Below are 20810 nucleotides of genomic sequence, written 5' to 3'. Positions count from 1 at the left end.
TGTTTCAGACATTATTTTTATTGTCCCTGTATTTTTATTGTGTAGGATTAGAGTAAGGATTAGCATATTCATATCAAATCCCTGAAAGTGCTTTTTATAATAGGCTTTTACGTCACCCATCTCTCAATGCATTTTGTTGTTGCTGTTGGTTAGCTAGGTTCTTCTGTGCAAACAAGCTACCCTCAGAAAGAATTTTTTGACCGATGTGTTTGTTAAACCTTGGAATATCAGTAGTGTTCAGGTCAATGGTCTCATAGACACAAGTTGAATTCTAAAAAGTCCTTAGAATATTTAATAAATGGACTAATTCTATCTACTTTGTCTTTTAGGAACAAAGATTATGTTTATGCAGCTTCTTTCTCCCTAGTAAAGAACAAGAGAGATATCTTCTCTTTCATCTTTTTCTTTTCTTTCTTTTTCTTTTGCTGGTGCTGGGGCACTGTTCCTGTGCCTCTTTGTACTCATGGCTAGTGCTGTACCATTTGAGCCACAACACCACTTCCTTCTTTTTCTGAATCGTTTATTGAATATAAGAGTTTCATAGACTTTTCTGCCCAGGATAGCTTCACTGTGATCCTCAGATCTCAGCCTCAAAGTTTTATGCATTCTTCTAGGACAGTTCTCAGACAACAATCTTCCTACTTATGATTTCTTGTGTAGTTTGGCTTAGAATGAATCACCATACCACCCCTTTCATCCAGCTTATTTGTTGAGATGGAATCTCATGAACTTATTGCCTGATTTTAATTAGTCTTGGATTGTGATCCTCCCAAACTCCATTCCAAAGTAGCTGAGATTAGAGTCGCTAGCCATGGCACCCAGACTTGTTTAAACTGTTATAACCATGGATCCCAAGCCCTATATTAGGTGTTCTCGTATGAACAATAGTTTTAGTAGGCATATTTGCTTAATGTATGTGTCAAATTTCAAAGTAATATACATTCTTTTTGTTATAGTTTTCCTTTATAAATAATATAAGGAAGAAAATAATTTCATATAGAAATTACTACAGTTAACATTTAGTGCATTTCTCTTTAGTGATTTATGTCTCTATAATATCAGTAAACATATATGTAAATATATTGAAAAATAGTTTCTTAAGCTACTAAATTGCCAGTGTTCCCTGAAATTTTATTTAGGTTTGTACAGTAAATCTAATATGTGCAAAATTAGTTTACTCCCTTACCACTGCTGTACTGCTCTTCCCCTTTATCCTGACTCCCAGTTTCCCTTACTTACACAGCCAACTGGACATCAAGCCTTGCTGTACTGTGTGTTGCACATCACTATATCCTTTATTAAGTTTTCCCATGGCCACTGCTTGAGTGTAGGCCCTTTATCATCTCTGTCCTTGCTGATTGAAGGAACATTTAAACAATTGACCTTCTGTTTTTCACCTTCTGGTCCATATCTTGTATACTGTTACCAAGACTTTCTTTTCCCCAGAACACATACTTTCATCCTGTTGATAAGAACCCAATACTTTGATTTTTCATTGCTTATAAGAAGTTTAACTAACTTAATCTAGAATGCAAGACTTTTCAGAACCTGTGTGAGTAACAATTTCTTCCAGCAAATTTTGGAATCTAACCTCTGTTCTCATGTTTTAATTCCCCATTCCCTTCTCATTTATGTACTTTAATAAAGATCCAAGACTGATACATGATAAACACATAGTATTTGGTGAATGAATGGCTGAAAGTTGTGTTCTCTGTATCTTTAATCTTACCTTCACCATTCCTATCTGGTCATCTTTTACTCTTCAAAGGTTGGAAATAGTGGTTACAAAAACAGGAATTCTGAGCTCTTCAATCAGCTCTTAAGAGAAAGTCAACTCTAAGTTACTTGCTTTCCTGTAACACCTCTATGAATAAGCTTTATGGTCCTATTTTCCAAAGTCAGACATAGGCACTGAGCTCTGGATGCAGACTCAGCAGGTGACAGTGTGCCTGTAATCTTTGCAGATTGCCTCAGCATGAGAGGCACTAACATGCTTTGGTTTAGACACCTTATAAACAGGGCTCCCTGTTGACAACACGTGCTGTAGGAATTGCTGCATTTATCATTTTAGAAGTAATTGAAAAAGTAAATAAGTACAGCTTGACTTACACTCTGAATTTAAAGGTGGTTCTAGAGTATGATTTTTCAGAGAGGACTTTGATTGTTTGATATAGTCCAGATATCTTTTTTACATTAATGAAGGTAAAATTTAAAAGCAAATTTAAAATCTACCTAGGGACCAGATCTGGTCATTCACCAGTCATTTCAATTATTGAAAACATACTTCTATTGCATGTGAAGTGAATGAAGGCAACAGTAATATTACAAAAAGCGGTGTTTCTTGCCACTTGATTTAAAAGTTGCTTTAAATTATATTTTATTTGAAGGTGCTAGGGTTTTGAACTCAGGGCTCCCACTTGCAAAACAAGCACGTCTGAGCCATGCTTCCAGCACCTTTGGGGCCCTATTTGTATGGGTACAGGGTCTTGACTTTTGCAATGATATGCCTTTGGATTGTGATGTGGAACATGACTTCCTGTTGTAGCTATAATGTCAAGAGCATACCACCATGCCCAGATTTCTTCCTTTGAGATGGAGTCTTGGAAGATTTTGCCTTGAGATGAGATCCTATTTTTCTCATCCTCCCATATAGCAGGGATATCACAGATATCCCCTTACCCAGTTACTGATCGAGCAGAAATCTCATGTATGTTCATGCCAGCCTTGAACCATGATCCCTCAGATGTCAGCTTCCCCAAGTTGTTAACTGTGAGCTGCCAATGTGTGGCTAATTATTCATATTTTTCCAAAGTTTATAATATCCAACATTGCACAGTAGATTTACCAAATTCTCAAGAGAATGCCTTTTAAATAGTGAAAAATGCTTACATACCTAACATAGTAACTCTTACTATCACACTAACTTTAACCTAATTATCTCTTCACAGTTCTAAAGGATATTATGGTATTTTAGGAACAAGTCTAGTGATGAGTGGATTACCTTTAATAGTGTCAACTGAGGTTGTTTTATTGGGACTTTGTTTCAAGTGAAAAGAGTGGCGGGCACAGTGGCGCTCATGCCTGTAATACTAGCTACTCAGGAGGCTGAGTAGCATGCATCAGAGGCTGGGAGTTTGGCCTAGTGGTAGAGTGCTTGCCTAGCATGCACAAAGGCCCGGGTTCGATTCCTCAGTACCACATACATAGAAAAAAGCTGGAAGTGGTGCTATGGCTCAAGTGGTAGAGCTCTGGTCTTGAGGAAAAGGCCAAGGACAATACACATGCCCTGAGTTCAAGCCCCATGATTAGCAAAATCAATCAATCAATCAATCAGAAAAAGTTATTCTTATTCTGCACATGCTCACTTCTTTTTTTTTTAGATTTTATTAACTGATTTTTACATCATATTTCAAATGTCATGTTTAATGAACAAGTATTCAAGAAGGGAATCTGTATATACAATCACTGGCACATAGATTTTAGAACATAATTAAAATTAGGCTGAGGGTTTGTATGTCAGAGATATACATTAATATATATAATAAAACATTATGTCTATAGAGTATATAATAGCCCATCATAGATTTTTATGTCTATGTAATTATGTTTATATCTCCAAGACCATGTCCATAACCTTGAGTACCCAAATATTAAGTCATCTCTCTTGTACTGTTTGGATCTAATATCCACATATGAAGGAGACCATGTGCCTTTTGTTCTTTTGGTCTTGACTTATCTCACTCAACATGATTCACTCTAGTTTCATCCACTTCCCAGCAAACGCCATTATTTTATCTTGTCTATTGGCTATGTAGAATTCCATTGTGTATATATACCACATTTTTTTGTGTCCATTCATCTGCAGTAGGGCATCTGGGTTGTCTCCATCACTTGGCTATTGTGAATAGTTCAGAGATGAACATGGCTGAGCAGGTGTCCTTATCATATTCTGTGTTATGATGCTCAGGGTAGATGCCCAAGAGTGGTATGGCAGGATTGTAGGGAAGGTCTATTTTCAATTTTTAAAGAAACCTCCAAACTGCCTTCCAGAGTGGCTGATGTAATTTACATTCCCACCAGCAGTGCGGTAGGGTTTCTTTTTCTCCACAACCCTGCCAGCATTTGTCATTGTCTGAGTTCAGAATTTTGGCCATTATAATTGGGGTAAAATGGTATCTTAGGGTTGTTTTATTTGCATTTCCTTTATGACCATGGATGATGAGCATTTTCTCATATGTTTTTCTGCCATTTTAACCTCTTTGGATAATTCTCTCTAGTTCCCTTACCCATTTAGTGATTGGTTTGTTGGGTTTGGGAGAGGGATTTGTTTCTTGAGTTCCCTGTAGATACTGGATATTAAGCATTTGTTTGATGTATTATTGGCATATATCTTTTCCCAGTTGGTTGGCTGCCTTTGTACTTTAGTAGCTATGTTTTTATCTGTGCAGAAACTTATTTTTAGGTAGTCCCCTTTGTCAAGTCTCTTTCCAATCTGTTGTGACCCTGGGACTCTGCCTATGAGTTCCAATGTGTCTCCTACTCTATCATGTAGCAGTTTCAGGGTTTCAGGTCTGATATTGAGGTCTTTGATCCATTTTGAGTTAATGTTTGTGCCTGGCAATAGTCTAGGATCAATTTTTAGTTTTCTGCAGGTGGCTACCCAATTTTGCCAGCACCAATATCTCTGGCTCCTTTGTTGAATATAAGTTGACTGTAGGTATGTGGTTTTATTTCTGGATCTTCTATTCTGTTCCATTGATCTTCTGGTCTATTTTTGTGTCAATAGCATGCTATTTTTGTTATTATGGTTCTATAGTAGAGTTTGAAGTCTGGTATTGTAATACCACCTTCATTGTTCTTTTTGCCTATAATTGTTTTGGCTACTCTAGGTCTTTTGTTGTTCCATATGAACTTTTGGATTACACCTTCTCTTTCAGTAAAGAATGTCTTTGAGATTTTGATGGGGATTGCATTGAATTTGAATATCAATTTTGGCAGTATGGCCATTTTCACTATATTGGTTCTCCCTACCCATGAGCATGGGAAGTCTTTCTATTTCCTGGTATCTTCTTTAATTCCTTTCATTAGGCCATTTGTTTAGGAAAAAAAATCATACAAGAAAAGAGTAATTAGATCCCATACCTAACATAAATTTCAGCCCGAAAAAAGCTTAGAAATCAAGCAGCTCAAAATGACTAAAGAAGTTATTTTTCTCATTGGAAGTTTATTAGGAAAATGTGTGTGTGTGTGTGTGTGTGTGTGTGTGTGTGTGTGTGTGTGTGTGTGATACTGGGATTTGAAATTGGAGCCTCATACGTGCTAGGTAGGAGCTCTACTACTGAACTATACTTCCAGGCCTTTTTTGTGCTGGTTATATTTGAGATAAGGTCTTACTTTTGGTTAGGTGGTACCTAAATTGAGATGCTCTTGGTTTTTGTTGTTGTTGTTTTGTTGGGTTTTTTTTTTGGGGGGGGGGGTGTTGCTTCCCACTGTAGCTCGAATGACAGGCATATGCCCTCTCTCTGTTGAGATAGTTCTCACACACTTTTCTGCTTGACTGAACTAGAACTACAATCCTTCCAATTTCAACCTCCCAGATAGCTAGAATTCCAGGTGTGAACTGCTTATGTGGGCTCCTAACTGTTGCACATATTTACATTCTTTTAGTATTGGTATAAAATAGAAATGTACAGAAAATTGACAACATTTTTCACCTTTATTGTACTTTATTATACTTAGCATATTTACATACTTAGCATGTTGAATGTTATATGTGTAAATATCTCTTTATATTTAGGAGTCTTCTAAAAATGTGGAATCCTTTGCATCCATGCTGAGACGTTCTCCGCTCACACAGATGGGACCTGTCAAGGATAAAGTGGTCATTGGACGAATCTTTCATATTGTGGAGAATGATCTTTACATAGATTTTGGTGGAAAATTCCATTGTGTATGTAAAAGACCAGAAGTAGATGGAGAGTAAGTAAAATCATTTTCAGATGCTTTAAGAGTAGTTATGAAAGTTGGCATATCTCAAAAGTATTTTTGAAAATAGTGTTTTTTGAAGACTATTTATTTCTCATGATAATGCTATCAGAAAACAACAACAACAACTACAACTTGGTATTTATGTTAGGTTCTGGGGAAGACAACAGTGCTTATCCTGATTACCAGTCTACACTATGAAATTAAAATAGATTTTGTAGTAATGAGTGTTGCTTCAGCCCATTCACCTCTAAGCCTTTTTCCTTTACTTTATCCACAGATCTCTTTCTGTTCATTAGGGAAACCTCCCAGTTCTGCTTCTTCCTTTAATACTACTGAATTCTGATGCTTTTATCATTTTCCTTATTGCTTAACATTTATTTTTCAGTACTATTACTTTTCCTGTTACAAATATATAATCTGTTTTTTATATTATTCACAGATAAAGATGTTTATGAATATAAAATATGCATGGGAAAAAGTATCAAGATGAGAGAACTAAGAGTTACATATTAAGGCTAAAGGAAATGCTGAACTAAATATCTGAGATGAGATATTGCTTTTCCCGTTACTGTTTTATTTTATTTATTTATTCATTTACCTTTTCATTTTATTTATTTATTTATTTATTTATTTATTTTGGTCAGTTGTGGGCCTGAGTGCTGTCCCAGAGCTCTTCAGCTCAAGGCTAGTGTTCTGGCACTTGAGCCATGCGCCACTTCTGGCTGGTTCTCTGGTGGTTAATTGGAGATAAGAGTCTTATGGATTTTCGTGCCCAAGGTGGCTTTGAACTGCAATCTTCAGATCTCAGCCTCCTTAGTAGCTAGGATTACAGGCATGAGCCACTGACACCTGGCTCCCACCAGTTTTTTTTGTTTTTGTTTTTGCGTTTTTTTTTTTTTTGCCAGTCCTGGGCTTAAGCTCAGGGCCTGAGCACTATCCTTTGACTTTTCTCAAGGCTAGGAGCTCTACCTCTTGAGCCTCAGCACCACTTCCAGCTTTTTTCTATGTATGTGGTACCAAGGAATCGAACCCGGGTCTTCGTGCATGCTAGCCAAGCACTTTAACCACTAGGCCAAACTCCCGGCCCATCCGACCAGTTTTTATGTGAATTTTTTTTAGCTTTCAATATTTTTTAATATCAGGAGGCATCTTACAGTCCATGGTGTATCAATTTAGTTGACATAGAGTAATAGTGAATCTTGTAGTCATTGATGTCTTTGGATAAATTGCAGTGATTAAGAAGTATTGATATTTGATATTATAGAAGTGAATAAGGACAGAATGTACTCTACAATTGTGAGAATAGGTTGCCTTTTCCAGGTTTCCAAAAGTACAGATGATAGTTAAATGGGCTTATCCAGTTACGGGGACACAAGCTTGACCTACTAGATCCCGAAAAGGGCATGACAAAATTAACAGATTACATATTTCCTTAGATCATTGATACATGAGTAGATACTTAGCAATCAGATTTATCATATTTTTTGAGGAAGGCCCAAATTTTCAAGTTTCTGTGGTGTAAAATATGCTCATCATAGCCAGTATCAAGTTAGCAACTTGATGTCATTGAATACAAAACTGTGAAGCTTTTTGTTCAATGGGCTCTCACAAGCTAGCATAAGCTGGCTTAGATACACATCCACCTCAGATATCAGAAGCAAGCTAGTATCTTAGTAAGACATGGCTTGAGTTGCTACATCATATATAAGCTCAGTCAAAAGTAGTAAGACTTAAAGAGGTTTCCATATCTATTTGTATAGTTATTGGAAGGATTAGTTATATGTAAAAATTTAAATCATCACCAACAAATGGCAAATGTTTACTACTATGGTTATTTTTGTTTCACTGCTGTTGAAATACTAGTGACTTAATGGTGACATTGTTAATGACAAATTTATTTTATTTTATTATTGGGTAATGTATAGAGGGGTTACAGTATCATTCATCAGGTAGTAGGTCATTACTTCTCACACATAGATACCCCTTTTCATGTTTTTGTCCCCGTTACACTACCCCCATCCCCTCCTAATCATCTTGTTTTCTCCCCTTCCCTTCCCTATTTCAAATAAACATATAAACACATTTACTGTATACCAGGTAACAAAGTCAGATTCAGTAACCACATGAGATTAAACATAAGGGGAAAAAAAGAGAAAAGAAGTAACATAGTACATTAAGAACAATAATCACAAACATAAGCCTCTTGTTTCCATATCCTAGAGTTCATTAATGACAAATATTTTTGAAGGACACAAATAAGACTTTATATGATCTTATAGTTATCCACAAAGAAAAACAGCCTGAGCTTTTGAATAACGTCAGCAGACGCTATAACAGATCCTCTTTTCATTTATAGAGAATGTATCAGAGCCCCACTACCAAAAAAAAAAGAAAATATATCAGTGATTTTGAAATGAAGTACTGTTTTATTTTACACAAAGATTTCATCTAGTCTCCAGTTATAGCTACAAACTTTTCATCATACTACAATGAACATCATCTATTTATAGTGGCTACTTTAGACTTAAAAGAGAATTGAGTATTAATTTTATAGAAGTCACATAATTCTATTGAAGTATTTTGTAGATAGCTCTTCTGTGCTATTTCCAAATACCAGTGATATTTAGGTTTCATTATATTTAAGGGTGGAATTTTATTAGTACTTCTTTCATGTGATTTGTTTCTTTTGGCTAATCTTTTATCTGTGCTATTCTTTTTTTCATTAAATAAAATTTTACGTCAGTTTTGTCATTCCTGAACATGTTTCAGAATGTCTTAGAGATCGGCAGTTACAGGTTTGATTCTTATAACCTATTTTCTAAATTGTAGTATTTTAAATGTAAGTATCTGGAGTTAAATGTTCCTCTAATGAGGTTATAGTACAGATGAACTTGTGAATAATATAGTTTTGCATAGTTAACTATTAGGATCTGTTGAAATGTTTATTACATCTTAAATTTTCACTTAAAACTACACATACTATATTTATATGTTCACACACTTTTTTGGAAACTACTGTGCGTGAAGCTTCCATTTCTGCCTTGGTTGGAGAGGAGGTGATTCATAGTAATCATGCAATTAAGTTCTTTAGTCTTTGGAACAATGACAGTTTGAGTCTTTTTTATGTTTATAAAAAAATTAAATGTATCTCTTTGTTCTGTACTTACCTGTAGTACTTATTGGTCAGTTCCTGCTTTCATGGAACTGCCTACCTGGTATTCCACTGCCATCACTATTTGACTTCCAAAGTACTCAGAAAATCAAAACATTCACAAATGAGAACCTTGAAGAAAGAGGAACCATGGTTGTACAGAAGTGGATTTGTTAACTTTTCCCTTCCCTTCCCTCCCTATTTCCCTCCCTCTTTTCCTTCCATCTCCTTCTTTCCTTCCTCCCCCCTCCCCCCCACTATTTCCCTTCTCTCCTTGTCTTTTCACTTCTCATGCATGCCAGACCTCTTCAATTTTCCAGGTACTACTGTGAATAAGCAAAACAAACTAGCTCTCCATCCTTATGAGGTGACTATTCTAACAGGAAGAAGAATAGATAAACTGTTACACAAATCAGTTAAAAATATTGGTAATCATATAAGCAAAAAGGGATATTATAGTAACATTTTACAGTACATGAGTACTGTGAGGAGGAAATAGCACTAGTCATGAAAGTCCTTTGACCTCTGCTTCTCTCGCTGTCAGTCTCCAATTCCATATATGTTTATAAATCATATATATATGCTGACTTTAACCCCCCAAGAAGTCTGTTCTTCTTCCCATTCATTTGTTTTATACTTATATATTTATACGATATCCTATATTAAGCATTTCATTTAAAGTATGTGTGGGGGTTGGAAGTGATGAGTATTTCTACTGCAAAAAAAAGTTTTGAAAGACACCTTTAAAAGAAGAAATGTGGTCTAGGCAATTATGTGTATACAACATTCAGAATCTAAGTTATACTACTTATGGATGCACAATAGTATTGTGATGTACTTTGAGTAAGTTGCAAAACAGAAATGTGAGTAGATTCAGAGATTTGGGGGGATGGCTAGGCCTTAATGAATGTCTTGAACTCTAAAATATAGGGTTTGGAGGGTTTGTTGTTGTTGAGGAAAGTGAATCTCTGAGCATAAATAATGTGGTGCAACGACACATTAGTAATTAACAAAGCAAGAATTCAGACTTCAGACTGTGTGTTACATTAAAACCCACGAATGTTCTTTTTTACCCTACCATCTTGTTTTCTAAGTTATACAATATATAGTTACCCAGGAGTCACAAGAATCTCCTAAAATAATCTCATACCAAAACCCTGAAGGCAGTGTGGTAAAAAGATAGGTAGTTCTTTGTAGATATGGTAAGGAATGGTGGGTTGTCAATTATAATATCCCTACTTATGATGTACATGGTTATTATGGTTTTGAAAGCTTATAGTCTCCCTCCTCCCCTGCCTGGGATTCAGATGTTGAAACAAAATCACCAATGTGGTGAAGCTATTAGGAGGTGAGTAGGTCATAAGAGCTTCACCTCTCGTGACCTACTCACTAATAATGAGATTAGTACCCTTTTTAAGGAAGGTCCAGGGGACTGCCTTGATCCTTCTACTAACTATTTTGTTAGATCTAAACTCATTTAACCATTTTGTTTCTGAAAACCCAGAATCATAATTACAAATATAAATTATCATACGAATACTATGTTAATAGCCATATAACCCCAGTTTCTACAGTTATATTTTTCCATGGTCCCTTTCTGTGTGTGTGTGTGTGTGTGTGTGTGTGTCTGTGTGTCTGTGTGTCTGTGTGTGTATACATGTGTGCGCATGCATGCACGTGTACACAGTCTTGGGTCTTGAACTCAGGGCCTGGGTACTGACCATGAGCTTTTGTTCTCAAGGCCAGCACTCTACTACCACTTGGAGCCACAGTTTCATTTCTGGCTTTTGGTAGTTAATTGGAGATAAGAGTCTCTTGGACTTTGCTATCCAGGCTGGCTTCGAACAGTTCTCAGATTTCAAACTCCTAAGTACCTGGAATTATAGGCATGTGCCACTGTCCCCTGGTCCATTTCTGTTTTTTATGTTTTCTCAGACCTCTTAATGTTCTTGTTCTAGTGTGCTGATAACCAAGAAATGGGTCCATAAGTTTGTTAGGCTTAAAATAAGAGCACCTGTGGAAGGATCTAGCAGCCTGTTTTATAAGTAGAGTACATGCAGTGCATGGACTCTTAACATGTTTTGATAGCTCTTCAACTTCTGCTTAACTCTACTGGGGTTGAAAATACTTGATGTCATCAGATAACTAACTTCCTGCTAAGTGAAGTGTAACTGGTATGAGTTGGCCTTTTCTCAGTGGGTGTTCACTGATGCCCTTGAGAGGGATTGTCACATCACAACGGTGTTTGTTGAACAAATCAGGGTGCTGAGTGTCTTAGACATGACCATTTGTCATGGTTGAAACTTTAACACCTTCAGTAGGAACAGTAGGGAAAATAAGGTGGGGTCATTGAACCCCAAATCCTGTTTATGCTGCTGTCAGTTCTTATAATGAATTTAAGTAAATTACTAAATTCGTTAAAATTTCAGTTAAGCCCAGAGCTTTATGGTAGTGATTAGTTTATTTTGGAATATGCATGTAAAAAATTGTATCAATCTGAAGGTACAGTTTATTTATAATGGAACTACTAATTTTATTAAATTTTATTTTTAAATGAACTGGTGCTGGTACAATATTTCATTGAGCCAGCAAGCTTTAAATATATCCCAATTCCATATTACTTCTGTGTTATTAATACTAATGATGTACAGATTAAGACAATCCCTGCTTTCTGAGAGCGGATTTAGTTCAGGGCATAGATAATGAATTAATGCATACATCAATGCATAATCTCACATAATCTGTTCTACAGATATGGAGGAGAGGAAACCGATAGTTTAGTGCCTGTTTCAGCTTTTTTCTGGAAGCTTTCCCAGAAATAGTTAACTGTGTTATAAAGGATGAGTAGGAACTACAAAGCACAATGAGAAAGCAGTGCTTTGTAAATGAGAGATAGCCTGAATCATCTGAAAACCTACATGGCCTAGTTAGCCTATGGTTAGCTCAGGAAGTGAGACCTTGTCCTATAAATAATCAATGAAAAATATGGCTGGAGACATGGCTTAGTCATTAGCCTAGCAAGCAGGCTGCCCTGAGTTCAAACCCCAGAACTGCCAAAACAGCCCACAAAAGAAGGAAGGAAGGAGCTGTATTCTTTTTTTTCCATATATTTTTATTGTAATTAATGGAAGGGTTACATTATATTCACCAGATAGAGGGTGCATTACTTCACATACATTGATTCCCTTTCTCATGTCATGGTCCCCATTTCCCTCCCCCCATCCTCGCCCCTCATGTTGTTTTTCCCCCTTCCCTATCTGATTTTTCAGATAGCCAAATAAGCATATATACAGTATATCAGATAACAAGGTGAAATACTGTAACAATATCAGATAAGCAAGGGACAGCAAAAGAGATGAGAGATAACATAATACATTAAGGACAACAATCATACATTATATGGCTTTTGTTTCTATATCCTGGAAGTCCTTTCATTTAGTGTCATACTATATGGCCTTACGTATCTAGGTTTTGTTCTATTGTAAATCTCTGCTAGTAGAGCCCAAGGTTTCTACTGATTATGACAAATGAGGGAAACCATTGAGCCTATGTTCCTTTGAGTCTGGCTTACTTCACTTAATATGATTTTTTCTAAGTCTTTCCATTTCCTTATAAATGGGGCGAAGTCATTCTTTCTGACAGCCGCATAGAATTCCATTGTGTACAAATACCACATCTTGTTGATCCACTCATCAACTGAGGGGCATCTGGGTTAGTTCCATATCTTTCCTATGGTAAATAGTGCTGCGGTGAACATCGTTGTGCTAGGAGCTATATTCTTTAGGGTGGCAAATGGCCATTAAAATATTGGAACAAGTAACATGGATCAAATGGGCTTTTTGGTAAGATAATTCCATTAGAGGTATGGAGTGTACTAGAATTGATGAGAGGGTAGAAAAAAGAAAACTTTGCCTAGAAATTTGGGTGGCATAAGAGACCTATCTTGTTGATTCAGTAGTTGTGGACTTTAAGGCAGAAGAAGATATTTATAAAATAACATACTAAATGGAAGTTACTGGATAGATAGAGTTGGTTTGAGTTGGGAAGTGGAACAGTGTGTTTGTTTATCAGTAGTGAGATTTGAACTTAGGGCCTCAAACTTGACAATGATGCTTTTGAATACTGCTCTACTCTTCTAGCCCCAAACAGGAGGATATATTTTTATTTTTGCCTGTTTGTCCAGCTTCAGATCAGTTTGTCTTTCATTCTCATTCATAGCCATGGTACTTCTGATTAGTTATTAGTCTGAGAGTTTTTGTTTTTACGGAAATATAAAACCCATGTGGTTAATCCATGCTTATAGCTTTTGTTAATGAACCAAATTCTTCAAATCTTTTTGTTTATGTTTTAGTTTTATTTTTTATAGGGTTGTAAGGCTTTCTGCAAAATCTTTTCAGTCCAGTTTATAAATAAAGTCTATTTATTAGAGTGTAAATTGGGATTATATCTTTTAAAGCATTATCTCTGTACTGGCATCTGTATCACAGCACACGATTGACAGCTCTGAAAATCAAAGAGTTTCAAAACAAGCATGATTGACAGTTCTAAGGTAACTAGCACGTGTACTGAATGTTATTTGTACTTTCGTTTGACACTAAGGTGGAATAAACAAGCTAATTTCCCAGTCTTTGTTTCTATTTCAGGTTGTATGAGATGTAGGGTCAAATAGATGGTGGAATATATATTAAATGTTTCAAAAACTGAAGTGTTCATGATATATTGGTAGAAGAAAGAGAAACTAAAAATTTGAATTAAGTGCCTCTTTTTATTTTAGAGGACATGGAACACCATTTAAAAGTGTATCTATTGTTATTATTTTAACCATTTTTATGTTTTAGTAGTTGTGCAAAAGAGTTGCCATTAAGCAAAGCAGGTTTTGAATACAGTATATCTTGATCAGTGTCAACCCTTTCAGTATTCTCCCCTATCTATCTTCTCTCTTCTTCCCCTACTTTTTAATAAAGCGATTTAAACATACCTTATTAGATTTTTTAAAGTAGACATCTGACTCCTTATGCTAAAAGAGCATGTTATATTTAAATTTTAATAAGACACCTTAAGAGAATTTTCAAATGTGAATTACCTGTGCAAATATCAAATTATAAAATAAGATTTTAGAAATATTCTGGATTTATAAGACTGAAGAACAGTACATTTTTTTAACCTTTCCTTATTTGGATACATTTCATAGGAAAGTTATTTTATTATACTGTTGGATTCTGTTTTGTTGTACTATTGGATTCTCTTTGATTGCTTCATGTAATAGTCATATGTACTTCTCTGTCAGGCCAGAGATTATCTCAATTTGTGTATCTAGTAAGTTTGTCTTATATACTTTCTCAACACTATAAAGGTCAAATGTGAGTTTGGAAACTACTTTGGTGGCTGCTTGTTAAGGAATGCAGGCAATTAAGTGTTCCCTCAAAAGCTTTGAAGTTGATATCTTAATAGGACTGAGAGGAGAAAAATTCAAGGCTACATTCCTACAATTTGTTCAGGCTATAGTTCTATCACCTAGAAGTGGATATTTGAAAAATTCAAAGCTACATTAATAGAAGGCGTGAGTTCTATTTTCAGAATGAAAATTTTGTATAATTTTAGATTAATTCTTTATAATGTCTACATACTCTTACACATCCAGAATTTCAGCATGTATTTTCTATTATGTGCTTTAATGAATCATAAGAACAACAATAGCTAGCATTTGCTGAGCACTCTCTATGCTAAGCACTTCGTTAAGAGATCTGTATGCATTATTTTCTTTAACCTTTCTATTACTCGAGGGTAGGTACTGTTAAGATCCTCATTAGAAAACACTGAAGAATCTAAAGCTTACAGAGATTTTAAATAATTAAAAATGGACTGTGAGATATGTGGAAGACAGAAGATCAAAGGAGTTAGGTAATAGAGGGGGAGTATCATCACAGTGTGACATATACATATATGGAAATGTGTGATCAAACCTATTACTTTCTTCCTTATGCTCATAGAAAATATCAAATAGCCAAGTGTTAATGACACATGCCCATAATCCTACTGCTGAGGAGGCTGAGATCTGAGGTTTGTGGTTGAAAGCCAGCCTGGGTAGAAAAGACTGTGAGACTCTTAATCTCCAATTAACTACCCAAAAGACACGTGGAGCTATAGCGTAAGTGGTGGAATTGCAGCCTCAAATGAAAAAGCGAAAGGGCAGCTCGCAGGTCCTTAGTTCAAGTCCCAGTACAGGCACCAAAAAAAAAAAAAAAAAAAGGAAAGAAGGAAAAGATAAATGACTGAATTAAAAATCTCAAAGATGGCAGTTAGTAAGTGAGTAGACCTGAGGCAATATAGTGTCTCAAATTTATTTTTGTTAAAAACTAGGGGCTGGGAGTTTGGTCTACTGGTAGAACACTTGCCTAACACAGGTTTGATTCCTTGGTACCACACACATAGAAAAGCCGGAAATGGTGGTTCAAGTGTTAGAATGCTAGCCTTGAGAAGGAAAGCCCAAGGACAGTGCTCAGGCACTGAGTTCAAGCCCTAGGACTGGCAAAACAACAACAAACAAACAAAAAACTATGCTGCGTGCCTTGGGAGGCTAAGATCTGAAGGACATAGTTCTAAGTCAATCTAGACAGGAAAGTCTGTGAGACTCTTATTTCCATTTAATCACCAAAAGGCTTGAAATAGACTTGTGGCTCAAATGATATAACACTAGCCTTGAGCTGAAAAAGTTCAGGGACAGTGCCCAGGCCAAGTTCAAGCCTAGGACCAGCAAAACAAACAAACAAAAAACCTACCTTATGCTATTCAGATATATTTCTAGGTTTTATGTGTGTGTAATTTGATAATTTTCCAGAAAATGCTTATTAAGTACGTTAATTTCAGTGTACTGAATGCAATTAAAAGCAATCTATACGAATAGGCACCAGTGGCTCATACCTGTAATCCTAGCTAATCAGGAGGCTAAAATCTGAGGTTCACATTTTGAAGCAACACTAGGCAGGAAAGTCCATGAGATTCTTCTCTGCAATAAACTACTCAGAAAAAGCCAGAAGTAGTGCTATGACTCATGTGGTAGACTGCTAGCCTTGAGCACAGAGAGGCTCAGGGACAGAGTCCAGGCCCTGAGTTCAAGCCCCAGGACTGGGCAAAACAAGAACAATAAAAATCTGTATACCTTTAGAAGGAACAATATTGTGTGTGTGTGTGTGTGTGTGTGTGTGTGTGTGTGTGTGTGTGTGTGTGTGTGTGTGTAATGCATATAACATATGTATGTACACACATACAAAATTAAGAAAGAACACACAGTACCAGGAGATTGTTTTCTACTTCATCACATGCTTCCTGGACACTGCTGTTCTGCCTCACCATAGGTTTGAAAACAATAAAGTTAACACATCAGACCATGGTTGAAACTTCAGAAAGGATGAGACAAAATTAAATCTTTCTTCCATGTAAGTTGAATATCTCTCTCATATATATATATATATGTATATATATATATTTATTTATTTATTTTAAATACAGTGACAGAAAGCTGGCTAACCAACAGTGCTAATTTACCAGGCATATAATTGCAAAGCAAATCTTCCAAACCCAGGCTAACTTTCAAATGGCTATGCCCCTGTCAATACCTTCAGTGGACTCTCCTGCAAGACTTAGAGCCCAAACCATCCAGTTAAGGCACTGCTGGATTCCTGGTCCATAGCAATTATGTAAGGCAATAAAGGTCTGGGGTTTGGGGATTTTTTTTTTTTGTGGGTCATGGGGATTGAACTCTGAGCCTGGGTGCTATCCGTGAGTACTTCAGCTCAAGGCTACCACCCTACCCCTATCCCATTTTCTAGTGATTAATGGGAGATGAGTCATGTTCTTTAGTGCTCAGGCTGGCTTTGAACCGTGATCCTCAGATCCCAGCCTCCTACATAGCTAGGATTACAGGCGTGAACCACCATGCCCGGCTAAGGTCTGTTGTTTTAAACTGTCACATATGGGGGCAATTTGTTATACACAGATAACTAATATGATCACACCAAATTCATTCTTAATTTCTTGCCATTGCTCCTGCTATTTTCCCCTAGAAGTATTTCATTATCTGTCTTGCAACACTCGCTTATTTTTTAGAATTTATCTACATTTTCATCTTTTGAGAAGACTCATTTTTTTGGTAATGAAATCATCTCAACTTTCTCTGGCTTCTTTGAACATTTTCATATTTGGTCTCATTACTCAGGTGTACCTTCAATGAAATAACTTCCTTCTGTGAAGCTTCACATATTAAAGGTTCTAACACCTTCTGATAGTGCCACGGAATAATAGCCAAACCTTCAACACAAAAATTAAGAGGACTTCTAGATGCAAATTAGGGCACAGTGACAGTTGGCAAGAGGCCTTAGTTCCTTGTCACATGGAACTCACTGGGCTGGATGAATGTCCTCAAAGAGAATCAAAGAGAATACTAGGAAAGTCACAATACCTCTTATGAGAGAGTTCAACATTTTCACATATGCTGTATTCTCTTTGCTATAAGTTGCTAGTTACTTTAGTGTATCTGTTACTAAAATACCTAATAGAACTTAAAGGGAAGAATTATTATTGTTATTGTTATTGCTCATGGTTTCACAGAGTTCAACTGTCGTTACTTGGCTCCATATGCTTGGGCAGAATATCATGGTGGCATGAGTGTGCATCATAGTTCTTCACCTCATTGTGAATAGGAAGCAAGAAGGGAATATAATGAAACATAGAACCAGATAGAAGAAAATACAAACATCTTTCTTTACTCCATTTTCAATGTTTAAATACTTTTTGCCACTAATATGAGTATTAGTAGATTCTACTTAACTCTCTTTTCTGTATACTTCTAAGATATATTGATTTTACTCTTCCCTGCAATGATTCTGAAAATCCCAAACTGTACTTGTCCAGGCACTAAGTAAACCAATGATAGTTTTGGTGTAGGTCAGGAAACATTTATCAAGTTGGTTAGGCTCAACTTGAGCTTTACTGCATATTTGCTTCTATCCCCCCTCACCCCCTCTCACACATACTTTACGCTACTCCTGCCTTCCTTTCCTTCTCCTTTTCCCCACTGAAATCTTGAGATGGCAAAAGCTTTTTCCAGAGGCTAGCACTCAAACATACTGTGATCATTTTGTAGGTATTTGGTACATAGGATTAGAAAGATGAGAAATTTTGCTACAGAATGATAGACCTAGAATTTATATTATACTACAAATTTGTATATGCTATCTACCTTTGTCAGCAAAAGCAAAGGGAAATAAAACAAACCCAAAATAAAAGTAGTAGCATCCGTGCAGATTTGTGTTGATGCCCCAGTAAGAGTGATTACTCTCACCACACCTGTTCTATTTCCAGATTCAGTCTTCCTATTAGAGCAGAAAAGTTGTGTTTCTAAAATGCAGGTATGAAAACTAGACTATTTTGGAGAAAAGGGGTAATGTCCCCCCAATTAATGTCCCAGTTAAGACTCCAGCCTGGGCTACCTGGCAAGATCCTCAACCAGTGCTCTCCAAATTCTTTCATTTGCCTCTAGTATTTCTTTTCATTTTATATATTAGGATCTTTGTTCTTTTCTTCTACCTCCTTAGCAGAAAAACTTTACTACTTTTTCTTGAAATCAAGTTTAAACCATATGAAACAATTGTTTTTCAAAGTAAAAAATGTAAATACCCAAAATTCCACATGATTCAACACATTTTAAATTTTTTATTTACTATGAATTTTCATTCATTCATTCATTCATTCATTCATTTGAAGTTTAGTTGGGTTTTGTTGTTTGAGATAGGTTATTGGTATATAGCCACATAAAAAAGAATTCTTCTCTAAGATTTGTTTTGATGGCCTTCTGTTTTAAAGGGCATAGTATTTCTGTAAATGAATAGTACTGTATAGTCTACATATGTCATTTGTAGTTTTTTGGAGATAAGAGTCTCATGAACTTTATTGCCTGGGCTGGCTTTGAACTGCAATCTTCAGATATCCTTCTGAGTGTCCGGCTTCATTTTTCTTTTATTTGGTAAGTGAGGAATCATGTAGGCACAATGCAATCCAATATTTGAAATTAGGTTTTATACTTAGCTTTTTAAGAAGAATTTTTTAAGAAGCATTTTTCATCAAATAGACTGCAGTTAGGTTTCTATTGAAGTTTTAGATCAGAACCTTAATTTTGGACCTAAAATAGAATACTTTGTGTTCCTTTTAAAATGCAAATTAGATATTAAATAGGTATAATTAGATCCTTAATTAGTACTGATTGAGTATATTATAATGTTCATGAGGATTTTATGTTATTGCTTCTCAATTTTGAATTTATTAAGCAAATGAATCTTTCCTTGATAAATTTTCCTTGAAAGCATTTTATTTTACATACTGTGCTCTTATGAAAATGATAGTGTCATGGTAAGTAATGGAGAAGCTCTCAACCTCTTTCAGTGTGGACCCTGTGACTGCTAATAGTTTGTCTTCCAAAGTATATTGCTTAAAAAACATATCTGGGGACTCAATATTTTTATTTCGCTTAACCTGACCTCCTATTTTACTCAAAATCCATTTTATTTTGGCCTTTGCATGACTTTCTAAAAAATTCACTACAAAAGCAATACACCAAACTATTTTGAAAGTTAACTAAACATAAAATCTCAAAATCTGTTCCAGAAACAAAATGGCTTTTCCTAATTCCAATTGCACATAATTTAACTTTTCTGTTTCTTGAATGTAATTTATTTAGAAAGGTTAATTCTGAACTTAGCTAGCTTGTTAGTTTGTCTTCCATGTGGATTTTTTAAGCCTCATTTATTTCACTGAAGGAAACACCTGAAATTTGAAGAAAACTGTTGAAAAAGTAAAGTTTAGCATCTGCTGATCTGTGATACAAATTTTATATTAGTTGTTAGTGGTGGTGGTAATGATGATGAAGATATGACAGTGTGGATGATTGATAACAATAGCAGTCATTTCTAACTTTTCGAACTGTTAAAAATTCTCCCTCTAAAGGACTCTTAAATCACTTTAAGAAAACAGACATAAGCTACTTCTTCCAGGAAAAATAAATTTTAAATGTCTGACGGGGTGTCGCATTGAGCATAAATTTACCATAAATATTCACTGATTTTTAAATTTTTTTTCTCCTTTATTTGGTGGTAGAGGAAACCCAGGGTTTGCACCTGCTAAGCATGCACTGTACAAAAGGATTAAATCCTAAATACATTGCCTACCTTTTTGATAAGTGAGATACATAAAATAGTCAGCAGTAGGGCATTTCCATTGTTAGTTGCAACATACTGTTCTTAGTTTTTTCCTTTGGTATTATAAAGGACCAAAGTTACTTTCGATGAAGATGCTTGAGTATTCCCATTGTGTTGAAGACATGAGAACCTTCTTGATTTTGAGAAGGAAAATAAAATTAATAGTGAATTAAGTGAGAATTTACTACAGGAAATTTTCTGTCACTTCTTGTCTCCATAGGCATGAAAGTCCACGGAATGTCACTGTTAACTTTTCTTTTGCTCTGTCCTTTTACTTAGAATTGCTCCCAGAATAAGCATTTCTGGATTTTAATCCTGACTGCACTATTAACTACTTAGCTTCTTGTAGTCTCCGTGGTCTTGTCTTTAAAATGAATGAAATGATAGTACTTACTTTCCCTTATTTTCCCAGTTTTACATAT

General features: G+C 35.7%; 1 protein-coding gene across 1 annotated transcript in view; it reads left to right on the top strand.

The window, feature by feature from the left end:
- Mrps28 (mitochondrial ribosomal protein S28) overlaps positions 1-20810 on the top strand; it is a 111531-nt gene that overhangs the window by 14294 nt on the left and 76427 nt on the right. Inside the window, exon 2 of the mRNA XM_090338987.1 lies at positions 5798-5979. Within this exon, the coding sequence (XP_090195113.1) occupies positions 5798-5979 (182 nt within the window). The remainder of the gene's footprint in view (positions 1-5797; positions 5980-20810) is intronic.

This window comes from Megascapheus bottae, chromosome 9, assembly GCF_031878675.1.
Source record: "Megascapheus bottae isolate mThoBot1 chromosome 9, mThoBot2.hap1, whole genome shotgun sequence".
In the NCBI taxonomy this organism is placed as follows: domain Eukaryota; kingdom Metazoa; phylum Chordata; class Mammalia; order Rodentia; family Geomyidae; genus Megascapheus; species Megascapheus bottae.
This window is presented reverse-complemented; position numbering and strand designations above follow the sequence as displayed.